We start from the raw sequence: 22,352 nt of genomic DNA, 5'->3' as shown, positions 1-22,352 counted from the left end.
CCCTGGCTCTCTTTCTCTCCCTCTCCCTCCTGCTCTGTTTCTGTGGTACTGCGAGTGGGCAAACATAAGGCTGTGTTTGCGACCCTCTGCTCAGCGCAAACACAAGACTCACGTGCGGTGTGAAGCAAAAAAAAGTAAGAAAGAGAGAGGGTGAGAGAAAGAAAAAAAAGAAACACGGAGCCGGCTCCCGTTGTTCACTTCAAAATCTGTCCCTAAGAGCCGTTTTGTTTGCGACAGACACATAACTATATGCTTGAGTCACTACCAGGCTTGGTGCGATACTCCAGCGCTGACCATCACTCAACCCTGGCTTAAGTAGTCTTATTAGAGTCTAATTAGAAACAGCTGAAGTGCCCGAATCAGCTGTCGGAGGGACAGCTCTCACGAGGAGGAGCTTCCGGGTCGGAGGTCACTCAGCAGAGTGTTGCTCAGAAAGAGCAACCTCTGCAAACCACAAGAGGAGACTGCTACACATGTGCGAAAGGCATCTACTTCCGCTCGAAGCATTTTACGATAGTTACGGGTCAGATTATCTGGTAAGACATTAACAGTATCTCTTAAAACGTTTGCAATAATGAAACATTTCAATATAATGTAGACAAAAAGGGGAAAAAAAAGATAGTTACGGATTAGGTCTACTCGTACTATCCGTACCGCGCATGTGCAGATGTTCTCTTCTTCTTCTGTTTTGTTTAATGGCAGTTAAACAAAACAGAAGACTCCCCAGTGTACGAGGATACCGCCACTTGCTGACTGAGCGAATTAGCCCTATTGTAAACTGAATTACAAATCGTGTTTGTATATGCGTGTTATATTTGATTAATGATAGTCGAGTGTGTTTATGCTTCTCTGTGTGGAAAGGATTGATTGGAATTGTGATGATGATGTCCACTATCCCTGTCAATTTTCAGTAAACACTTAATCTGGCTGATGAATCTTCACGTTATTTGGAGCTGTGTTTCTGATTTTTTCCAAAAGACAACATCATCACATTAGAAAGATATAGTAAAGAAAATGATTGACACCAAGAAAAGAAGCAAAATCTGGAACCATTTCAATTTTATTGACAATACATAGGCAGAATGTACAGTCTGCAAGAAAAGGTTATCATATAGAGCCGGCTCCACAAACAGCCTGCACAGGCACCTGAGAACTGTCCACCCATCAGTGCATTGGGAAGATAAAACGCAGTCAGTTGAGTGTGATAGTAATTCTGCTGCCCTCAGGTGAATGTATGGCTATTCACCCTATGCAGCGAGCTTAACATAAGAGGAGATGGTTCCAGGAACAACAAGACACATCGCTTTGTCTTTGTGTCTTTAACTGAAGACCGTTTTTTCCTCTTTTAATTTGTAAGACTGTGAACATACAGTAAAATAATACGTAAGCATAAGTATTGACATATTTTGTAACCAAAAACAAGTTAGCAACATAGCTTTTCTTATGCTTTACATTCACCATAAACATCTTTCCTTTATATGTTCAAATAACCTTTTAAGTAACATGAAAGTGACAAATCATACAGAAAATAAAGCTAGACATTGCTTACTTACAGATTATGGCTCAACAAACTCCCCAACGATGTAAACTGGGCTTAAAGTTGTGCAGCTTGTTTTCTGCTCCATGCATTTTCTCCAGTGTTGCCAACTCCTCAGTAAGGAAAATTGCTATTGGTTGTCCTAAAAGTCGCTAGAAGTCGCTAAATGACGTCATCGCCTAATTTGCATAATTGGTCATGCTAATCTAATTGTAACCTATGTTGTTGCAGAGAGAAATAACATCGTGGAAGAGACATAAAGTGAGTAAAAAACGTCCTAAATGCATTTAGAGTTTATTTAGAACTACAAATTAAATTTCTTTTAGCAATTATTGTTTTTTTTAATGTCACAATTCCAACCCTGCTCCTTTACCCGGGCTTGGACCGGCAAAAGTGACCCGAAATAGGCGCTCTGGTGGAGTTACTTTGTGTGTGTGTGTGTGTTTATAAGTAGTTTTAAACCTTGTGATCCACAAAACAGCATAAGAGTAAAAGAAGAACTGACTGCGTTACAGCACCCGCTGCTTGTTGAGAGTAAAAGCGATACGCGCTTTCACATCTTTTTTTAAGGGGTCTGAAAACTCGCTAAATATAGCGACAAAGTCGCTGAGTTGGCAACACTGATTTTCTCACACTGCCTGCGTGAACTTTGCCTGCTGCTTACAACACATCACCAAAGGGGGTAGTGTAGTGCACACCAAATAACTAAAGAAGAAACCACAAACTGAAGGGGTAATACTGCCCACTATTGGGAAACCTGAGAAATGCGCCAGCCAAAGAAACCCAGTAAAGCAACAACAGAGGGGCAGAATAGTAATAAAGATGCCAGTGTGTCTACTACATCTCCAACTGTTGCTGCTGCTGCATCTACAGCATCATGCAGTATACTAGTGATGCGCGAATCATGAACAAATCTTTCAATACTCGAGAATCACTTTACTGACTCATGAATCATGATTCACAAGCCCAACTGACTCACTGACTCATCCCTGTTGCTGTTAGCAGCAATATACCTAGCTTATAATTAAAATTGTGGAGAAAAACACAACATCCAGTATCTTAACAAAAAAACTTCTGCTCTGAACTGGAAGAAAATACCCTGAGTAGAAGCTCACATCAAGACAATAGCTCCTTGGTTCACAGTAGCATCGCTCTGCTAACATGCTAACAGCACATTTGAGCTACTCACTCCCTCCGTTCTGTACTGAATCATAGAGCAAACGAATCACTCAATCACTCACTGGCCCTTTCGCAATTCTAAGTACGCAAGTACGTACTCGCGTTCTCGGCGAGAACGGACTTACCGAGAACACGAGCACGGACTCGCGATTTGTATAATTGGAATACCAACGTACTTGATGATGTCACAAGTCCGGAGTTTTTACTGCCGTCCCCTCTTAATTTAACTGTAAGAAATATGTTATGAAGCTTAACTTTAATCACAGCCAAACTGATTTACTCAGAAACAAATAAAACACTGAAATAAACCTAACATTAACATTTAGAAGTGACTTATAAATCATGTTTAACCTCAATAGCGAAATCTCTATTAATAAAAATAGTGTACTTGTATGTCTTAATAAAAACAAGCAGGTGAGATGTTAGAACACTTTTATTTTTATTTTAGTGGACACTCAATACAATAGACAGCTGCTGGGGTTTGGGGTTTGTTTAACCTGAGTAGTTGAAAACGATGTGCCGGGAGTCCGCTGTTCTCGTCGGCTCTAGTGATCCTCGCCCTCGCTATCTGCTGTGGAGCTGGTGGGTCACATACGTCTCCGAAAATGTCGGAGCACGTTTGGAAATATATGATATCTTGATAAATCGAGCAGATATTTGAAGCTTACACAGCTACATTCTCGCTTGAAAATAACTTAAAAGTTTATTTTGTGACCCAGAAACAGTAATATTTAAAAGTTTTTAGCCCCGCTTGTCCACAATTGCCATGTTTGAGTTTTGGACGAGTTTTGCTGCACCCCTTTTACTAGAACTTCCTTTAAAACTATGAATTATTTTTGGAGGTTTGAAAACTTGTAGTGAATACATTCATACAATTTAAATACAACTATCACAATATTTGAAAATATAAATAATGTAAATGTAAAATAAAATAATACAAAATAAAAACATTTACTTTATGTTGATATTCTGTTAGTTATGTCAACGACAGACAAAACTAATGACAGACATCTTGACCTGGCATAGGTTCAATTGTCCTGGTAAGGCATGAAAGTGAACTGCTCCCAAACAAACTGAAATCTCTACACCATAAATACATTCCTGTTTTTGTCTTTTCTATATGTCAGCTATGAAAATGGTCTATACATGAATAACTAAGTTTTGTCTTCTATATTAGATAATAGAAACTGGTATAAATTATAGGGTTTGTCTTCTTTTTAAGAAATTGTTAAGATATTCTGTACATGATTAGATAAATGCATCTGTTCTGTGAATAAATGAAGGTTTCTTTAAATTGTCTTACACATCTTTGAAAGACTGAAATCCGCAACAGATTGCAAATCTAAATCTATGTTAGCTTAAGCAATCTGATCAGACCACTGAGGCTTGAGGGGAAAGCAAGAAGAAAGAAGAGAAAGAAATTAAAAGAATCAAAGAGAGTAAAAGGAGACAGAGTAGAAAGAAAAAAATAATGACATGTAAATAACAGGGTGAAGGGTTACAAATATGTAGAATTGCAATATTTTGTGTAGCAAAATTACATAAATTCAGTGACACTAGATATCAATATTTGATTAAATAACTTCAAGTACCGTCAACTTCAACTACTCTGTGAAAACAACAAACAGACTCTTCTCATACACCACCATCCTGAGATAACAGATGAGAGATGATAGCAGACTGACTCAAACCTATGGCACACACAATGTGAGTGGTCCTCCAGTGCTGGCTCATCCTTACTCTCTTTTCTGTTCTGATCTTCAATCCCCCCCCCCCCCCCCCCCCCCCCCCGGCGTGTGTGTGTTTGTTACAGTGGCAGAAATAGTTGAAATAGTTTCAACATGGAAAACAAGTGACATACAATAACTCAAAGCACAGGGTTTCACATGTGGTTTGGAAAAATAAACTTTTTAAAAAACTCTACTAGTATAAGTTAACTTTAGAATGCACTAAATGATAAATGCATTGTTTAGATATTTCAAAAGTGGACAAGCAATTTGGGTGGCACGGTGGTTAGCACTGTTGCTGCACAGCAAGAAGGTCCTGAGTTCAATTCCACCATCAGGCTGGGGTCTTTCTGTGTGGAATTTGCATGTTCTGTTTGTGTTTGTGTGGGATTACTCCAGCTTCCTCTCACTGTGCAAAGATGTGTGCTTAGTGAGGATAGGTTAATTGTTTAATCTAAATTGAAAGTGAGTGCAAATAGTTGTCTGTCTTTGTGTGTTTGACTGGTGACCTGTCCAGGGTGTACCCTGACTCTTGCCCTATGACAGCTGGGATAGGCTCCAGCAACCCTGAACAGGATAAGTGGAAGTGAATGGATGGATGGACAATTTGGATTATATGTTACATAATTTGTAAATAGATTACATGCATTTTAGTTGCTAGGGATATTACATAAAAGAAAAAGTTGTTTATTTTTGCGAGAGATACAGTGTCTCACAAATGTGACACAGGCCTTTGCATTTTTTTGAGTTTTTTTAGTCTGTTTCTTATTGCTGAATCATGAACTCTGACATGAGACGTGTGAAGTTTGTTTCTTTAGATCATGGCACGATGCGGTACTTTTTGGGATCTTTTAGCCTGCTTCACTTTATCAGAGTAGTACTGTTCAAATGATTTCTTGATTCAACTGGTCTGCCAGCAATCAGGCCTGAGTATGTTTAGTGAAACTAAACTAATTTAATCACAGTTAAATCACGATTTAACAAGACGGGCAATTACTTTTTCACACAGGACCAAGCTGGTTTGGATTACTTTTCTTCCTTAATTAAAGGAGTCATCATTTAAATCATTTGACCATTTATTCAAGTGGCATTTGTCTAATTTTTTTTTTTTTGATGATCTGAAACAGCTACAGTTAAGTGTGACAAATATTCTAATGTGCTAAAACACTAGTAAATGAGGAAGGGGACAAACACTTTTTCACACCACTGTAGATATTTTGACAACAAACAATACTAGAATTCGGTATATGTCTTTATTATGTGTCAATTTATATAAACATTGCTTCCACTTCTGAAAACAAGACATGTCAGAAAAAGATGGGAGTACCACAGATGTACTCCCATAATATCCTCTGAACAGTTGTAGCTAATAGCAAAATCCTAGGTTACTTTATGTCAAACTGTAATGAAGGATGACAGAAAAAGTTAAACCATAGTTTTACAAAGTACTATATGACATGGGAACTAAATAGATTCTATTAGAGAAAAGGAGAGAAAAAGAAAAAAGACTGACATTTAAGTTACAAATCAGCTTCCTGTTCCTCAAGAAATTCAATAAGTTTCTTAGTTTTTCCCAGTTTCTTCTCACTTTCCTCAATTTTTTCGCCGATCTCCTCGTGCTTCCTGTTAATATAAGCTTCTGTTTGCTTCACATAATTCTTAACGTTCTCCATAAATTTATCTAGTGGAGGAAAATCAGCATCACGTGATGCTTGCATGGTTTTCTTCATCAGTGCGATCATCGGGTCCATAAAGCTCATGTATTCAGTCATCAGCTCTGTAGTGGAGGCCACCTCTTCCTCATGCTCAGCCTAATAGGATAACATTTAATCACTTTATTAACATTACACAAATTCAGTTTACTACTGCCACATTATAATTTTTTTAATATGTAAACAAATCACCTTTACAGCTCTCTAATACACCACTACTCTTAGACAATGTTTGGCAAGTATGTGAGAAACATGTACTGACCTTCAGTTTTTCTATTTGTTGTCGTGTTTTCTGATAGGTTTCTCTGAGTTGTTCCTGAAAATCCAAAGTGACCATTGAGATGGTTATTGTTCAATAGATGTATGACTGAAGTTATAAAATAGTGCATAATGTAACAAATACTAATGATATTAGTGTTATTATGAAACACTGTTTTCTGTTACATTGCTGCTTTGGTGCACAAATGGCCTACACCATTTCTGTCTGAAACATAACAGTTTTGTGTTGTTGTTTTGCTTATTTTTGTACTGTTTCTTTTGTTATAATCAGATAGAAATGTCAAAAAGTCTGAATAACATATAAAGAAATGAAAAAAACCCAACACATTTCATAAGAAAACGTATTTGTGGTCACTCGCAAAGTCTGTTGACTTGCAAATTACTTCAATAAAGTCACTGAATATTAAGCAAAAACTAGTGGTCCTTAAGTGTAAAATTGCTGACTGAGCAATGTTGAATGTACCAGTTGGTCCTTGTCTATCAGGGCACTTGAAAGGCAAACCAGACACAGCAGGGTGAACATGAGAAACAGGCCTTTGGTGGTGCGGGAAACAGTCACTCCACTGCTTGAGGCTAAAGCTGCTGCTGCCATCACTGTTCTGTTTAAGTCTGTTTCTAAAAAGAAAATGTACAAGTGTTAGGAAAAAGAGGTGAATAATACGTTTCCAGACTGGAGAGTTTTAAATTCTAGCTTCATTATTATTTTAAATCAAAAGATTTAAAACATCAAGATGTGTAAAGAACACACAACTTACAAAGAAATGCTGAAACTACTGAACTGCAACACATTTTGTACAATTTTCAAATCATTTTCTAAAAGTCTTAAAATAAACTATGAGATGATCAGTTTTAATTTTCAGACTTACCTGTAACGTGAAAAGAATCTGGTGAATGAATAAATGACCAGAGCTCCTTTGTCCTTTTAAATATACACTGCTGTTTCCACCTCCCATTTCCTCCATGTGTGTGGGTGTGTTAAGGTGTGTTCCAGTGCTGTTTGTATTATTTCGCTTGTGTTTTTACGTCAGGCTTTCACTTTTGTTTCACAGATATTTGCCTGTTTTACTTCACAGGAATTCTATGTGAAAATGCAAAACGCGAATGCTTAAAAAACACCCTAGCCCATTTACTGCTGCCACATCATCTGAAGAATCAACTTATTGTTGAAGCTGAGAAATTTATTTGACACATGATGGTGGTGAAATTGCTTTCAAAAAGTTTTTTGTTTTGTAAATGTAAGGAGTAGAACATACAGAGATTTATTTTAAAATGAGGGGAGTAAAAGTAAAAAGTTGCTAAAAAAAATAACTACTCAATTACAGACAAAATATTTGTACTTTGTTACTTCCTACCTCTGCCTGTCAGTAATGAGTTATAGTAACATTTTTTAAACATACACATCACATAAGTTTTAATATAATACATAGAAATAGAACTACACATACATACAAATAAATAAATAAAAAATCAGCAGTTTTTTTTGGTTTTTGTTGTAAATCACAGTATTTGTTGACTCGAATATTAGTGCAAAATCACTCAAGAAGGAATGTAATACATTTTTTAAAAATGAAGAGGTGGCATCACAATATGCTTTAATAGATTACACTGGCACGCCAATACTGGCTCTCCTGTGTGTGTGCTTGGGTAATTTGTTTCTAGGTGTGTTGCACTATGTTTTCTCGTATCTATGTATAAGACTTCTTCCATATTTGCATTTGAAGCTCAGGGTTTCACATTTGATTAACAAATAACTTTAAATGCCAATAACTAGGTGTGTGTGTAGGTGTGTGTGTCTCACAGTCAGTATGTGTGTGTAATGTTTGGGAAATAATTACTGTTCATCATTGTTTAATCCACATATCTACTAAATCATTGGGAAGTAATTATATAGAGTGCCTCACTCATAGAAAAGGCAATCACTGGAGTTAAGTTACATGAGTCTTTTGAAGTATATCTTATAATCAAACTCCCATTGAAAAATATTATAACACTTGCAATAAGTTACACACATGTTGGTGTACCTCATATAATTCATCCCACGTTTAGGTTTGTTATGAGCATGCGTAATTAAAGCAGCATGTTTGTAAATACTTTGTAAGAAGCAGTGAAATGTCTGTCTGAATCCTTGAATTCAAAGTCAAGCGAGAGGACAACAAAGCCCTCAGAAAAGTTTTAATAGAATAACAAAATCCCAGAGTTATGATAGAAGGAACATAGATGCAAGCACAGGGAACAAGGATGGTGGCAGTGAAGGACATAGTGCCACCTAGGGGTGAACAAGTTGCCAAGATCAAACACAGGCATGGGCAAAGTCATGGATGCAAGGATTAAATAATGTTAGACTGTTCCAGAGTAAAGGAGGGAAATGGCTCCTGTTGTTTAAGTAAGAGTTAGAATGAGTCCAGACAGTCTGAATGTGAGAGTTTGTCTTTTGTCTTTTGTTGAGTCTGTGTGCTATGACTTAACAAAGTGTGAGGCATTGTTCCTTTGGCTCCAAGTTTGACCTTGCTCTTCTATAAACTCTCTTGTCCAACAGAATTAGGTCTTTTTTTCCCCCCTCTTGTTTATTTGAGTGCCCTTTTTGACTCCAATAGAATAAAAGTCAATAAACTAATTTTGAGATCTTTTGAGAGAGAATCAGGCCTTCCAGCCACACGTTTATGAGTACAGCAGAGTACACAAAAATACCTAAATGACAAAAACAGAATTAAAAAAAAACTGTGAAAGAGTGCAGAAGGCACTACATTACAAAAGTAATGTTTAACAAACAAACAAAAAAATGTTTATACCAATATTTAAATTGGTTATGTATATTCTAGCTAATCCACTTCAGTGGCTGACAACTGGTATTGAAAAACAAAGTTGTTGATTATATTTAAGAGATGCAAAACACTTTCTGACACTCCTTTTTTGCTTATTAAAAAAGTTATAACTATGTTTTAAAGACTGAAAAAGAACAACAACAATGTTTTATTTACATTTTACACAGCATCTCAGCTTTTCTGGAATCGTTTTATCTCCCTTTTCGTTTCAAGATATTCCTTAGTCGCTGCTTTTGACCTGAGATTGTCTCAGACAGCCCCTGAGCAACAGGTGTAGACACTGATGGGGCTACAGCTTGATCTGGCACTCCCCTGTGCTAACTGGAGAGAGAGCATAGCAGATACAATACAACTAAACAAGCGACCGGCAAACACACCAAAACTTAATCACTGTTCCTTCAATTTATATCCCGGACGAGCCCTCACATTGTTATGTCCCCACGAAGAGGTCCAGGGGTGTGAGTGTGGGGACCAGTAACAAATGGGTCCGGAAATAGAATGAATAGGAAAACAGATAGAGTTGTTCTATTCATTCAATCAAGTTGTAGAAATGTCTGACAGAGGACTAGTGGAAACAGCATGCACATGAGCTCAGTATTGAGTGTAATGGAAACGGTTAAGAATACTTGTGTACATTTTACAGCATATTGTAGTTTTTAAAAAAAAAGCTTTGCAAGAATTTTAAGCAAACTTTTTCTCACTTTGTCATTATTGGGTATAACATATAGAATCCATTTTAGAATAAGACTTTAACATGACAAAATGTGGAAGTGAAAGTGAAGCGCCGTGAATGCACTGTATGTCCTCTATGTTCTGACGATCAAAAATGTTTCATCAGACCAAAATCTGCCCTCACTGCCATGGTGTGACAGTTACACATGGAAAGCATCTATATAGATGTTAACTGAGCAAGTCTGTACATGTACTGATTATCTCGTTGAATTACTGTTTTTCTGAAACAAAAAGTTGGTTGTGACGCTGAGAGAGCACAATCTATTTTCAAAATGATTGGACTGGTAAGTTTTCCCTTTGATTTACTTCAGACGGTAAAGTCTGCGCTTAGAAAGAAATCAAAGGAAAAAACAAGCACAAGAGTAACTACAAAAAGTGACCAGCAGGTGTCGTACTTTATCAGGCACCCTCTCAATTGTCTCAATATATATATATATATATATATATATATATATATATATATATATATATATATATATATATATATATATATATATATATATATATATATATATATATTTAAATATGATGTTGACAGTAACAGCAAACATCAACTTCCTGGTATTGTGGTCGCCTTTAACATAACACAGATATTTAATTTTAACTGACTAATATTCACATCCATTTTTTAATACTGAATATTTTTTTCATGATTGGAACTAGATTAAGTGTTACATCTGCAGTAATTATCACTTAGATTTAATCACAAACTTGACTCTGGAAACAGACTCAGCTCTCAGGTATGCAAATATGTCCATCCAAACTTTCAAGCATTGGAAAGTTTATCAGTGTGGCATTTTATTTAAAATAAAACTCTGACTATTCATGCTTTACATCCTGGGTCTGAATTTGAATGTAAAACAAAAGTTAAAAAAACCATTTTGTTGTACGCATGTATAATTTCTAAGAGAGTGGCGCTGTGCAGGGTGATTCAGTAAAAGGACTGGATGTTACAATCCCTGATAATGCATTGCTTTAAATGGAGAAAGTCTTGAGGGACGACTGTTATGAGGAAAGGCAGCCCAGAAACTTTACCAGCGGGACACATCATTGTGTGCCTCAACTTCTCAGGGTGTTTCGGTCTTTTAACCAAGCTAATCTGCCTTTTTTTTTTTTACCTTCCTTGGTTTGGTTAAGGGATTAGAGATCTGATCTAGATTATCATATTATAATTTGGGACACATCGTCAGTAGTGGACCTTGGATTCATCGGGTGTTTCGGCCATTATCACTAGATACCCTCATTCAAGGAGGCCCTGCCAGGGTTGATCAGGCAGTGGGTGTCTCACTGTTTTATGTTCAATTGTTATTTCTCTACTACTTTCTTCTGTTTAATTTTCTACAGTTTTTTTCTCATATCAATTCACTGCAACTGAGAAGTAATGCTAACCTCTTTAATATTTATGACAGGGAAAATTAAGGAAAATTATAATATTTTAGCTGAAAGTCTAAACTTTAGTCACATCTTGACTGTTTGGTTTCAAATCGTAAATACATGGAGGCAAAACAACAAAATGCAGACAAGCACAATACAAAACGTAAAGACCTCACTGTATAAAAAGTAGCTGCATGCATTCATTATATTTGTTATATCAGAGGCATTTCCAATTCACAGTCTACACATCAGGTGAATCCTCAGTTTGTTTGCCTTTTGTTTTGATTTTTGCTTTTTTTCTTGTTGTTGTTTGCTTGTTTTTAAGCTTTTGTGCTTGGGGAAATTAAATCTGCACATAATATAATCCAGATTCCAAAGCAGAGATTTCCTAACCTGGATTATTAAGCACTACTCAAGACTTGAAATAGTATTTAGGATGTAAAATGATGTGTAATATTTTAAGCACACACTTGATTTACAGTTGAAGAATCATTGGTCAAGGATGTCATAATGTAAAAAATGTGCCAAACATTAACTAAAAGAATTTAAATATGTATTATTTGAAGGAATATGTTTGATTTTACTTGGAAACAAAAAGAAAGGCCCACCACCCGCAGGAGGCGCCATAGGGGTCGGGTGCATTGTGTGCCGGGTGGCGGCCAGGAGCGGAGGCCCTGGCGGACTGACCCCCGGCTGCCAAGACTGGCAATAGGGACATGGAATGTCACCTCTCTGGTGGGGAAGGAGCCTGAGTTAGTGCGTGAGGTTGAGAGGTACCGGCTAGATATAGTCGGGCTCACCTCTACACATGGCTTGGGCTCTGGAACCAGTCTCCTGGAGAGGGGCTGGACTCTGTCTCAGTCTGGAGTTGCCCCTGGTGAGAGGCGGCGGGCTGGGGTGGGTATCCTAATATCCCCTTGGCTTGCTGCCGGTACGTTGGGGTTTTTCCCGGTGGACGAGAGGGTTTGTTCCCTGCGCCTTAGGGTCGGGGAATGGGTCCTGACTGTCATCTGCGCTTATGCGCCGAGTGGCAGTTCAGAGTACCCAGCCTTCTTAGAGTCCCTGGGGGGGGGGGGGGGGGGGGGGGGGGGTGCTGGAGGGTGCTCCACCTGGAGACTCTGTTGTCCTGCTGGGAGACTTCAATGCTCATGTGGGTAACGACAGCGAGACCTGGAGGGGCGTGATTGGGAGGAACGGCCTCCCTGATCTGAACCCGAGCGGTGCTCTGTTATTGGACTTCTGTGCTAATCACAGTTTGGCCATAACGAACACCCTGTTCGAACATAAGAGTGTCCATAAGTGCATGTGGCACCAGGACGCTCTAGGCCGTAGGTCGATGATCGATTTTGTAATCGTATCAGCAGACCTGCGACCATATGTTCTGGACACTCGGGTAAAGAGAGGGGCTGAGCTGTCAACTGATCACCACCTGGTGGTGAGTTGGATCAGGTGGCGGGGGAGGACGCTGGACAGACCTGGTGCACCTAAACACGTAGTGAGGGTGTGCTGGGAACGTCTAGCAGAGGCCCCAGTCCGCGAGATCTTCAACGCACACCTCTGGCAGAGCTTCAACAGCATTCCGAGGGAGACTGGGGACATTGAGTCCGAATGGACCATGTTCAGCGTCTCCATTGCCGAAGCTGCTGCATTGAGCTGCGGCCGCAAGGTGGTTGGTGCCTGCCGTGGTGGTAATCCCCGAACCAAATGGTGGACACCAGAGGTGAAGGGAGCCACCAGGCTGAAGAAGGAGTCCTATCGGGCTTGGTTAGCCTGTGGGACTCCGGAGGCAGCCGACAGGTATCGACAGGCCAAGCGGAATGCGGCTCGGGCAGTGGCTGAAGCAAAAACTCGGGTGTGGGAGGAGTTCGGAGAGGCCATGGAAAAAGACTTTCGGACTGCCTCGAAGAGATTCTGGCAAACCGTCAGGCGTCTCAGGAGGGGAAAGCGGTGCTCTACCTGCACTGTGTATAGTGCTGGCGGAGCGCTGCTGACGTCGACTGAGAAAATTGTCAGGCGGTGGAAGGAATACTTCGAGGACCTCCTTAATCCCACTGACACGTCTTCCGAGGAGGAAGCAGAGTCTGGGGATGAGGGGAATGACCCGCCAATTTCCGGGGGCGAGGTCACAGAGGCAGTTAAACAACTCCTTGATGGCAGAGCCCCTGGTGTTGATGAGGTCCGCCCTGAGTTCCTGAAGGCTCTGGACGTTGTAGGGCTGTCCTGGTTGACACGCCTCTGCAATGTTGCGTGGAGATCAGGGGCAGTACCTGTGGACTGGCAGACCGGGGTGGTGGTCCCCATCTTTAAGAAGGGGGACCGGAGGGTGTGTTCCAACTACAGGGGGGTCACACTCCTCAGCCTCCCTGGGAAAGTCTATGCCAGGGTGCTGGAAAAGAGAGTTCGTCCGCTAGTCGAACCTCGGATACAGGAGGAACAATGCGGTTTTCGTCCTGGTCGTGGAACACTGGACCAGCTCTTTATCCTCTCCAGGATACTTGAGGGTGCATGGGAGTTTGCCCAACCAGTCTACATGTGTTTTGTGGACTTGGAGAAGGCATTCGACCGTGTCCCTCGGGGTGTCCTGTGGGAGGTGTTGCGGGAGTATGGGGTGTCTGGCCCATTGCTACGGGCCATTCGATCCCTATACAACCGTTGCAAGAGCTTGGTTCGCATTGCCGGCAATAAGTCGGACTCGTTCCCGGTGGGTGATGGGCTCCGCCAGGGCTGCCCTTTGTCTCCGGTTCTGTTCATAATTTTTATGGACAGGATTTCTAGGCGCAGCCAAGTGGCGGAGGGCTTTCGCTTTGGTGGCCTCAGAATCTCATCTCTGATTTTTGCAGATGATGTGGTTCTGTTGGCTTCATCGGGTGAGGGCCTCCAGCTCGCACTGGAACGGTTCGCAGCCGAGTGTGAAGCAGCGGGAATGAGGATCAGCACCTCCAAATCTGAGGCCATGGTTCTCAGCCGGAAAAGGGTGGAGTGCCCACTCCGGGTCGGGGATGAGTTCCTGCCCCAAGTGGAGGAGTTCAAGTATCTCGGGGTCTTGTTCGCGAGTGATGGGAGAAGGGAGCCGGAGATCGACAGACGGATTGGGGCTGCAGCTGCAGTAATGCAGACGCTGCACTGGTCCGTCGTGGTGAAGAGGGAGCTGAGTGTAAAAGCGAAGCTCTCAATTTACCGGTCGATCTATGTCCCTACCCTCACCTATGGCCACGAGCTGTGGGTAGTGACCGAAAGAACGACATCGCGGATACAAGCGGCAGAAATGAGCTTCCTCCGAAGGGTGGCTGGCCTCTCCCTTAGAGATAGGGTGAGAAGTTCGGCCATCCGGGAGGGGCTCAGAGTAGAGCCGCTGCTGCTCCACATCGAAAGGAGCCAGCTGAGGTGGTTCGGGCATCTGACAAGGATGCCCCCTGGGCGCCTCCTGGGTGGGGTGTTCCAGGCATGTCCCACCGGGAGGAGGCCCCGGGGCAGACCCAGGACACGCTGGAGAGATTATATCTCTCGGCTGGCCTGGGAACGCCTTGGTATTCCCCCGGATAAGCTGGAGGAGGTGGCTGGGGAGAGGGAGGTCTGGGCCTCTTTGCTTAGGCGGCTGCCCCCGCGACCCGGCCCCGGATAAAGCGGATGAAGATGGATGGATGGACAAAAAGAAAAACAAAAAAATTAAGAAAATTGAATTTCATGAAATGTAATTTCACAAAAACTGAATATGCACAACACAGATGTACAGGGATACAGATGGGAACAAAAAAAAATCAGATTGTTGTTTGACAGTTTTATGAAGCTCATCATTCATTTCTCTGCACCCTCTAATCTTCCAGAAGAATCAGTTTCATGTCTAAGTGAGCTCTGAGATTCTTTAATAATCGCGTCCCAATTGCAATTATTTCCCGCAGTTCTGGAAAATCAGCTGATAATGTTTCCAGTAGTTCCAGTTTAGGAGTAAGGAGATCAACTTTTTCATCAAAAACTCCTGAGAGAGTTACCATGTAGGAGTAGTCTTCTGCCTGAAAAAAACAAAACAAAACATTTAGCACGAATTAAAACATGTTACATTCTCCTTTAGGTGCTGCTGTTTTCAATAGTTACATGAGTTACAGTTCAGTGTGTGGTGTAACACATTAAAGGTATGCTGATGTCAAATGCAGTGCTGTTTTTAATTTATAATTTAGAATCTACTCAAACTGCATATTTTCTCAGCAAACATGTGAGTAACACGGAGACTGACTGACTTACCTTCAGTCTCTCTTCTTCTTCTACTGCTGTCTGGAGGATTTTCCTGAATATTTTCTGAGGTTTAGCAGAAAGAAGCAGAGCATAGTGAGAATGCCAGCTGCTCAACAACACAATGGAATTAAAGGAAGCAACAAATAATAATGAAAGAAAATATTAATTTACCAGCTGGTTCTTGTTAGGAAGTGAATTTGTGAATTCAAATAGCTTTGTGATGGCTGCATTTTTATAGTTTTCTTCTGCCTAATGAAAAACAATAAAATAACATTTTTTGAAACATTTAAATTTATTACAGTATATTGTGTTGAAAAGACCGTAGTCATAATATTTGCATGACTGTCAATGTATCACAGATAGATATTTTAATCTGAAATATAGTTATTGATAGTTTATATATATATTTTTTTCTAACTGCCTACACATGACAAACTTTCAAAGTTAGCTTGTGAGCAACTTGGACCCACTTTGTGTCTGTTTCTTCTTTTGTACTCAGCATTTATATTGGAATACATAAAATAACAGCTGCTTAAGCTTCTATGAAAACCCCTTTTAAGTCCAGAAACACTTCAGCAGTTAACAATTATTTGCAGTGTTTATGTGCAAATAATCATTAAATTTACCAGTTTGTTCTTGGCCCAGCTTGCGATGCAAATGAAGCACAGTATCGAGTAGATCGCCAGTAACACGTAGAGAAACAAGCACGTGATGACACAGACTCGCCCTCTTGTTCTGGTAGCTGCTTCTGCCATCACTGTGAGAATTAACACAATATCACTAAGGACTGTGGCAGACAAATTCTAAATTTGCGCTGGTTAGATCTGGCCCAGTCTGTTCCACCGAGTGAGTCTACCTCTGGTTCATGTACACCACGGCGTGTCTCACTGAGTAACAGATTTGACAAATATCGCAATTAAATCTGCGTTATGTGCTAAATTAACGTTGTTTAGTTGAAAACTCATAGCAGACCAACTCCCCCTCATCCCTGTTTCATCACAGTCACCAAAGGAAGATTACAACTGACTGCACCCCATTTTTGAAGCAAGTGAATAATTGTAATGTAATCCTTGATTGTATTCAGTAAAAAAACATCCAAAGGTACAATGCTGAGCTTACCTGCCAGGTGAATGGAAGAAGACCTGCTGCACTGTACAGGTGACGAATGAAAACAATGAGATGACACGTTGCAAATGCTTTATGTACTCTGGTTATGAGCTGCCCTTTCACTTTTGTTTTCAAAACTTACCTTAGACTCCTTTGGTTTTAAAAATGCGTTTAGATTTAAACTCAGTAGTTCTGCTACTATGCAATAAACAGTAAATGTTGATAGGTAATTCCTCATATTTAATTTTCCAAAATGTAAACAAATACAGTGTAAATGACACATATGTTGTTGCCACAGTTCAGCTAGGTTTAACACAGTATCCTGAACTGTCCATCAAAGTGAGAAACACTCCAAAAGTCAAAAGTCAGTTGATTCAGAAGGATTCAACTTTGAGAGCAGAGAGTTGCCCGCGACAGCAAAAACCTGCTGAAGCAAATGGTCGAGACCCTGCAGAGGCTGGGCAGCAGGATGATGTAGGCAAAGGTAACAGAACACCTCAGGGGGCTTGGCTGGCAGTCGCTGGGAATATTGAGAATACAGAGCCCTTCAGGACACCAGGAGCAGTGAAGGTGAAGTCCCTCAGGGAGTACCAACAGAGACAGATTGGAGACTGGTGACAAAGTAGACCCGAGATGATTTGGCAGGTGATAAACAATGACAGAGGGGGGTGGAAATCCATAGGTGACAGTAGTCTTGGCTTGGATTTCACAAACAGTGTTGAACCCTCAGAATCTACTCTGCTGGATAGTGTAGTGGTAAGACCACACACCTTTGGAATGGAAGTCGCAAGTTCGATTTCCTCCCAGTATCCAGTAAGGGTCCTGGCTAGGCCCCCCATGCCAAAAAAACACCAAGCCCTGGAATGGCGCGGCTACATCTGCAGCCTTTGCGCAGCTCGGGCAAGACACATTTCACATTATGTTGTACTCTGTATGATTGTGTATGTGACCAATAAAGCTTGTTTCATTTCATTTCATTTCATTTGTTTCGTTCTACTCACAAGGCAAGAGAATCCCCAAGTTCAGGCTCTGTCAGCACAGCACTCTCAGGGGACATGGAAACTATCGGCTTGGGTCCTGTCAGTTGAGGCCGCAACACTGGATATGCAGTGACTTCAAACTGATCGCCAGCACCGGACTTCATATCAGATCACTGTCTGACACCTAACCCAGAAGCAGTCACATGAGTGATCCTGCCAACAAAGCCAAATGTTCTGGAAATCTACAACAAATAAGGACTGAGAGACTCTAATGGTGTCTTTCTATCTTATTTATTGAACATCTGCCACTGAACCACACAACCAAAGAGGACAGAAAATATATGATTTAAGGAATACTTGTTTTTGAGTTTATTCCTTAACCTTGGGATTTTTCCCCAAGGCTGCTGTTTATCACTATGTACTAACAAAAGAATTTCATGCCTACATTAGTAGCACACCAAGCAGAAAAAGACTCCAACATAAAAGGAAATTACAAGTGGATAATTACACAACAGCGATTAACTGTATTAAATTGTCTTTTTCTTCTACACTTGTTTTTATAGGAAACAAACAACTCTTCATTTGCTGTAAGTACAAATACTACAGTACATTCCAAAAATGAAACTGAAATTGACAGACGCGTTTAGAACAACATGCAATGCTTTACTCTTTTGGGCGGACATATTTGAACAGTCACAGTATTGCCTCGGTGAATAGCCGTTCTGTCAAGTTTTGATCACAAGCCAAGGCTTTATGCAGCTCTCATAGTAATACTAATACTGGATAGATTAGTTCAGATACTGTCTGTATAAAGTGATACAATATGTACATTACCACCTCCGTCTAAAACCAAAATCAAATTTAAAAGAAAATGTGTGGTAATTAGGCTTTTTTGAATCAGATAGTGGAATGCATGACATGATCAGGAAGTATTAATCTAACATGTTTTTAGAGAGACACTGAAGCAAATCCCCAAGGCCATGTGGAGACTCCACACAGAAGACTCCTACCCAGGTTAGAACCCAAGACCCTCTTGCTGTGGGTTAACCACTGCTGCCAACAAATACAACTGTGTGTTTGTATGTTCTTTGACAATAGTTAGTGACCATACTGTATTATGAAGACCGTGTGGAGGTAAAGTATGGGGGCACATACGAAACAAACACTAATCCAATTTATGTGCTACAAAAAAGGGGTAAGAATTTTAAATGGATAGGGTTGCACTATTCATTAAACTATCTGCCTTAAAATGTTACCATTTAGATGATCTCAGCACTGCAATGAAAATGTACAACGCACTAAATAATCTACTTTTAAGCTGCTTTCAGAAGTTGTTTGAACTGTGGGAAAAGGCATGCTTATCAAAAGTGAGTGTCAGGACTAATACTAATAAAATATGTATGTCTGACAAGGCCGTAAATTTCAGTAGTTGTGATGAAAAAGAATGAAAAAAAAAAGTTTAAACCAAAATAAAATGAAAGTATAATTATCAATAACTATAAAAATAGATGATATAAATGTAACTATATATAAAAAAGTGTCCTGTCTTTTAATGACGTGAGTGTTATAAATAGTTTTTTGAATGAATGCAAACAGGCAAACTGCCCACCTGATCACTGTCAGTGTCCTCATACATGCCCGGCATCACTCTCACATTCTTCTCTGCCATTTCTGACTTCCTTGTGCAATATTACAGTTCCTCCCTATCATAAGCTTTCTCCATAATCACCAAAGACAGAGTTCAAGTCTTTCTGGCATTCTCTATACTTCTCCATCAACACTCCAAAAGCAAACATTGTATCTGCTGTGCTCTTCCTTGGCATGAAGCCATATTGTCATTTATCCAAATGCCATGGTTTTTTATATTCAGTAACTTTTTGTCAGCTGATATAGTTTTCTTAAAATCAAAAAGAAAAAACAAATTTCAGATTATTATGCAGGTGTGGAGCAATGTGACAGGCACCACTTTAAATGAACATTCAGCACTTCATAATCTGAAGGTTTTAAACAAGTCTCAGACGGCTCAGTCAGCTTATCCTCTCAGTTTGAGCTGCTTCCACCTGGCTGGAGATACAAATTGGAATAATGTGGGACTAAAGGCTTTAAGAATTCCTTCACTACTGAATGATGTAAATGAGAGACGGTATAGATGTGTTGTTGTTGTTGTTGTTGTTTTTCTTGTGTCTGTTTGATGTTAGGCATTGTGTGCTTGTTTGCGCTTGGCTGTAATTGCCAAGTTACCCTTGGGGAGAAAAAGCTTATCTTCACCTTAACCTTCCTACAAATATGTTCAAAGATGACTTGACATTAATCACTTCTACAATTTTAAATGCATCTCTTTTAACAGGCTGGTGGCTGTAATAAACCCCAAATTAAAAAGCCTAATATACAGTTTTACTCTCTGCAGCTTCTCTTCTCCTGTTATCCCCCAAACCCCCATCCCCTTAGAGACTGTGCCTGCTCTCAAACAGGTATAAAACAAACTACAAATCGGCAAAAAACAACTTGAACATAAGAAATCATAAAGAAAGAATAATAGAGTATCCATGTCTGCACCAAGGTGTAAAACTGTGTGATCATATGCTCCTCACATACAAGGTTTTGAATAATCAGATCAGGTTGCAGCAGAGAGCAGCGAGCACTGCAAAGTGTCAGCAAGAACTGTGAAAATGACAACACAGACATTGTGAATAAAATAATATAAAAAGCTGAAAATGAGCACTCTGAGCCTTGTGAGATCCTTCAGGGTTCCCGGTGCTATTTAGCAGATGCTCACTTTCATTACTTACCAGGACACCTGAAATTATGCCAAGTCAAAATGTGTGTCATTAGTTCTGTCTGTTGTTGACACAACTACCAGAGCATGAAGAGAATGTAAATGTTTTTATTCTGTATTATTTTGCATTGACATTGTTTTCAAACAGGTAAAACAAATATTTTCAGAGACTATTTTAGTGCAAATTAAAGGGATGCAGCACTTGTAAATAAATACTTATGTATTTACAGTTCAGTGTGCTGCTCCCCAAAGTTTTCAATCAATGTCTTTATTGTTCTCAGTTTCTTTTCCATGGATGCAATTTCCTCATCAAGCTCTTCATTTGTGCTGTCTAGTTCAGCTTTGGTTTCTTCCAAGGAAACCTTAAGGCCCTCCATATCTGTGTCAGGATCTGTTTTACCAAGCAGTGCGTCAAATTTCTTGATCACTGCTATCATTGGGTCCATGAGAGCCAGATATTCATCTACCAGCTCTGAAGCTTTCAGCATGTCTGACTTGCACTCCTAATAGGAAAAAGAAAATCTTCATGGCACAAGATCAATAAATACACAACAAAGTCATGCTTCAAAGTCATGCATGATGTTATTCTTAATGCACACAAGGGACAAACTCAGTATATTTTATATGCAGTGAGAAACTTTTACTGACCATCAGTTCATCCATTTCCTGTTGTGCTTCCTTGTAACTTTCCTTGAGCACTTCCTGGATCTTAACAGGGAGCAGTGACATGTGGTTACAGTTTATAATGGCTGACAGAAACTTAGTTTCAGCAACAGACGTGATTGTGGTGACTCACAATCACATGCATTAGATAAAAATAAAAGATTGGACTTAAAGCAAACATCAGTTTACCAGTTGGTTCTTGTTTGTCAGTGATGCTGAAAGGCAAATCAGACACAGCAGGGTGGACATGAGGAACAGGCCTTTGGTGATACTGAAAACAGCCACCCCTCTGCTTCTGGCCAAAACTGTTACTGCCATCACTGTTTGGAGTAAATAACGTGAATTTTTTACACTGTAAGAAAACAAATAGAATAGTTACAAAAAAGAAACAACATTTGAAAATTCCAGGGAATATATATTCTAATTGAAAAATGTACAATGTTAGCAATACACAAAAAATGGTAATAGAAATACTCAGTCGAATCTGCCACCCTCTGATTAGTGAAAAGTTCTAGAATAAACTATGATGTTGTAAATATTAGTTTTCAGCTTACCTGTGATGCAAATACAAGCTGATAAATGAAATGAAGAGATGGGACTTTACACAGTGCTTTTATGCAGACTTGCAGCCACCTCCCTGATGGCGCACCTCTGATATGTGTTTAGATTGAGCACTTTCTGTTGTTTCACTTTCACAGAAATCTTCATGACGTATTAAACTAATTGCATCATTGTGTTACAATACCACCAATACACAGTCTGGGTTTCCAATAAGTACAGTTTTCAGTCAGTAATTTGTAATATGATTATTTCAAACTTTCTCTAACAGTAATAATAAACCTATTAACTATCTATGTATATAGGTGCCTTTAAAAAGAGATGAAGTTAAGAGTATATATAAAAAGAGAAAGTCAGACTTTTTCAGACCTAATAATGTATTTTTTGTAATTTGACAATTTAGAGAATGTTACTGTTCATGCTGGTTTTAGTAGACCTAGGATAGAAATATATAGTAGTTTTATTCCTATCAGTGCCTGAAGAGCAGAATGTTTTTTTTCTTATCATCATGTAGAATAAGATTTACACATGACCAATTTTGTGATTCAGACTGAGGCACAAATATTGTGAATGTGAGAGAATATTGCTTTAATCCAGCAGCAGACGATACCTTTATGTGATAATCCAGTAGCCTTATCACCTGGCAGTGAGGCATAAACAGACATATTTCAAAAGC

The 22,352-nt window shown here is 39.8% G+C and overlaps 3 protein-coding genes across 3 annotated transcripts; all 3 read right to left on the bottom strand.

Moving 5' to 3' along the window:
* Positions 1 to 5,683: 5,683 nt before the first annotated feature.
* LOC145426270 (uncharacterized) lies at positions 5,684 to 7,403 on the bottom strand. Its single transcript, XM_080299897.1, has 4 exons — positions 7,301 to 7,403; positions 6,898 to 7,049; positions 6,418 to 6,471; positions 5,684 to 6,254 (listed from the first exon to the last, which is right to left on the bottom strand). Exons 2-4 carry the CDS (start codon positions 7,024 to 7,026, stop codon positions 5,964 to 5,966), a joined length of 474 nt encoding a protein of 157 aa, XP_080156023.1. The 5' UTR covers positions 7,027 to 7,049; positions 7,301 to 7,403; the 3' UTR covers positions 5,684 to 5,963.
* A 3,964-nt stretch (positions 7,404 to 11,367) lies between these two features.
* On the bottom strand, positions 11,368 to 16,375 carry LOC145426269 (uncharacterized). Its single transcript, XM_080299896.1, has 4 exons — positions 16,219 to 16,375; positions 15,764 to 15,841; positions 15,602 to 15,655; positions 11,368 to 15,372 (listed from the first exon to the last, which is right to left on the bottom strand). The coding sequence occupies exons 1-4, from the start codon at positions 16,345 to 16,347 to the stop codon at positions 15,175 to 15,177; spliced, it is 459 nt and encodes a 152-aa protein (XP_080156022.1). The 5' UTR covers positions 16,348 to 16,375; the 3' UTR covers positions 11,368 to 15,174.
* A 4,019-nt stretch (positions 16,376 to 20,394) lies between these two features.
* On the bottom strand, positions 20,395 to 22,094 carry LOC145426267 (uncharacterized). The gene is made up of 3 exons (XM_080299894.1): positions 21,308 to 22,094; positions 21,104 to 21,163; positions 20,395 to 20,958 (listed from the first exon to the last, which is right to left on the bottom strand). The coding sequence occupies exons 1-3, from the start codon at positions 21,434 to 21,436 to the stop codon at positions 20,680 to 20,682; spliced, it is 468 nt and encodes a 155-aa protein (XP_080156020.1). The 5' UTR covers positions 21,437 to 22,094; the 3' UTR covers positions 20,395 to 20,679.
* Between the last annotated feature and the right edge of the window lie 258 nt (positions 22,095 to 22,352).

This window comes from Astatotilapia calliptera, chromosome 3, assembly GCF_964374335.1.
Source record: "Astatotilapia calliptera chromosome 3, fAstCal68.1, whole genome shotgun sequence".
Lineage (NCBI taxonomy): Eukaryota > Metazoa > Chordata > Actinopteri > Cichliformes > Cichlidae > Astatotilapia > Astatotilapia calliptera.
The sequence above is the reverse complement of the archived record's forward strand: the minus strand, read 5'-3'. Positions and strand labels throughout refer to the sequence as shown.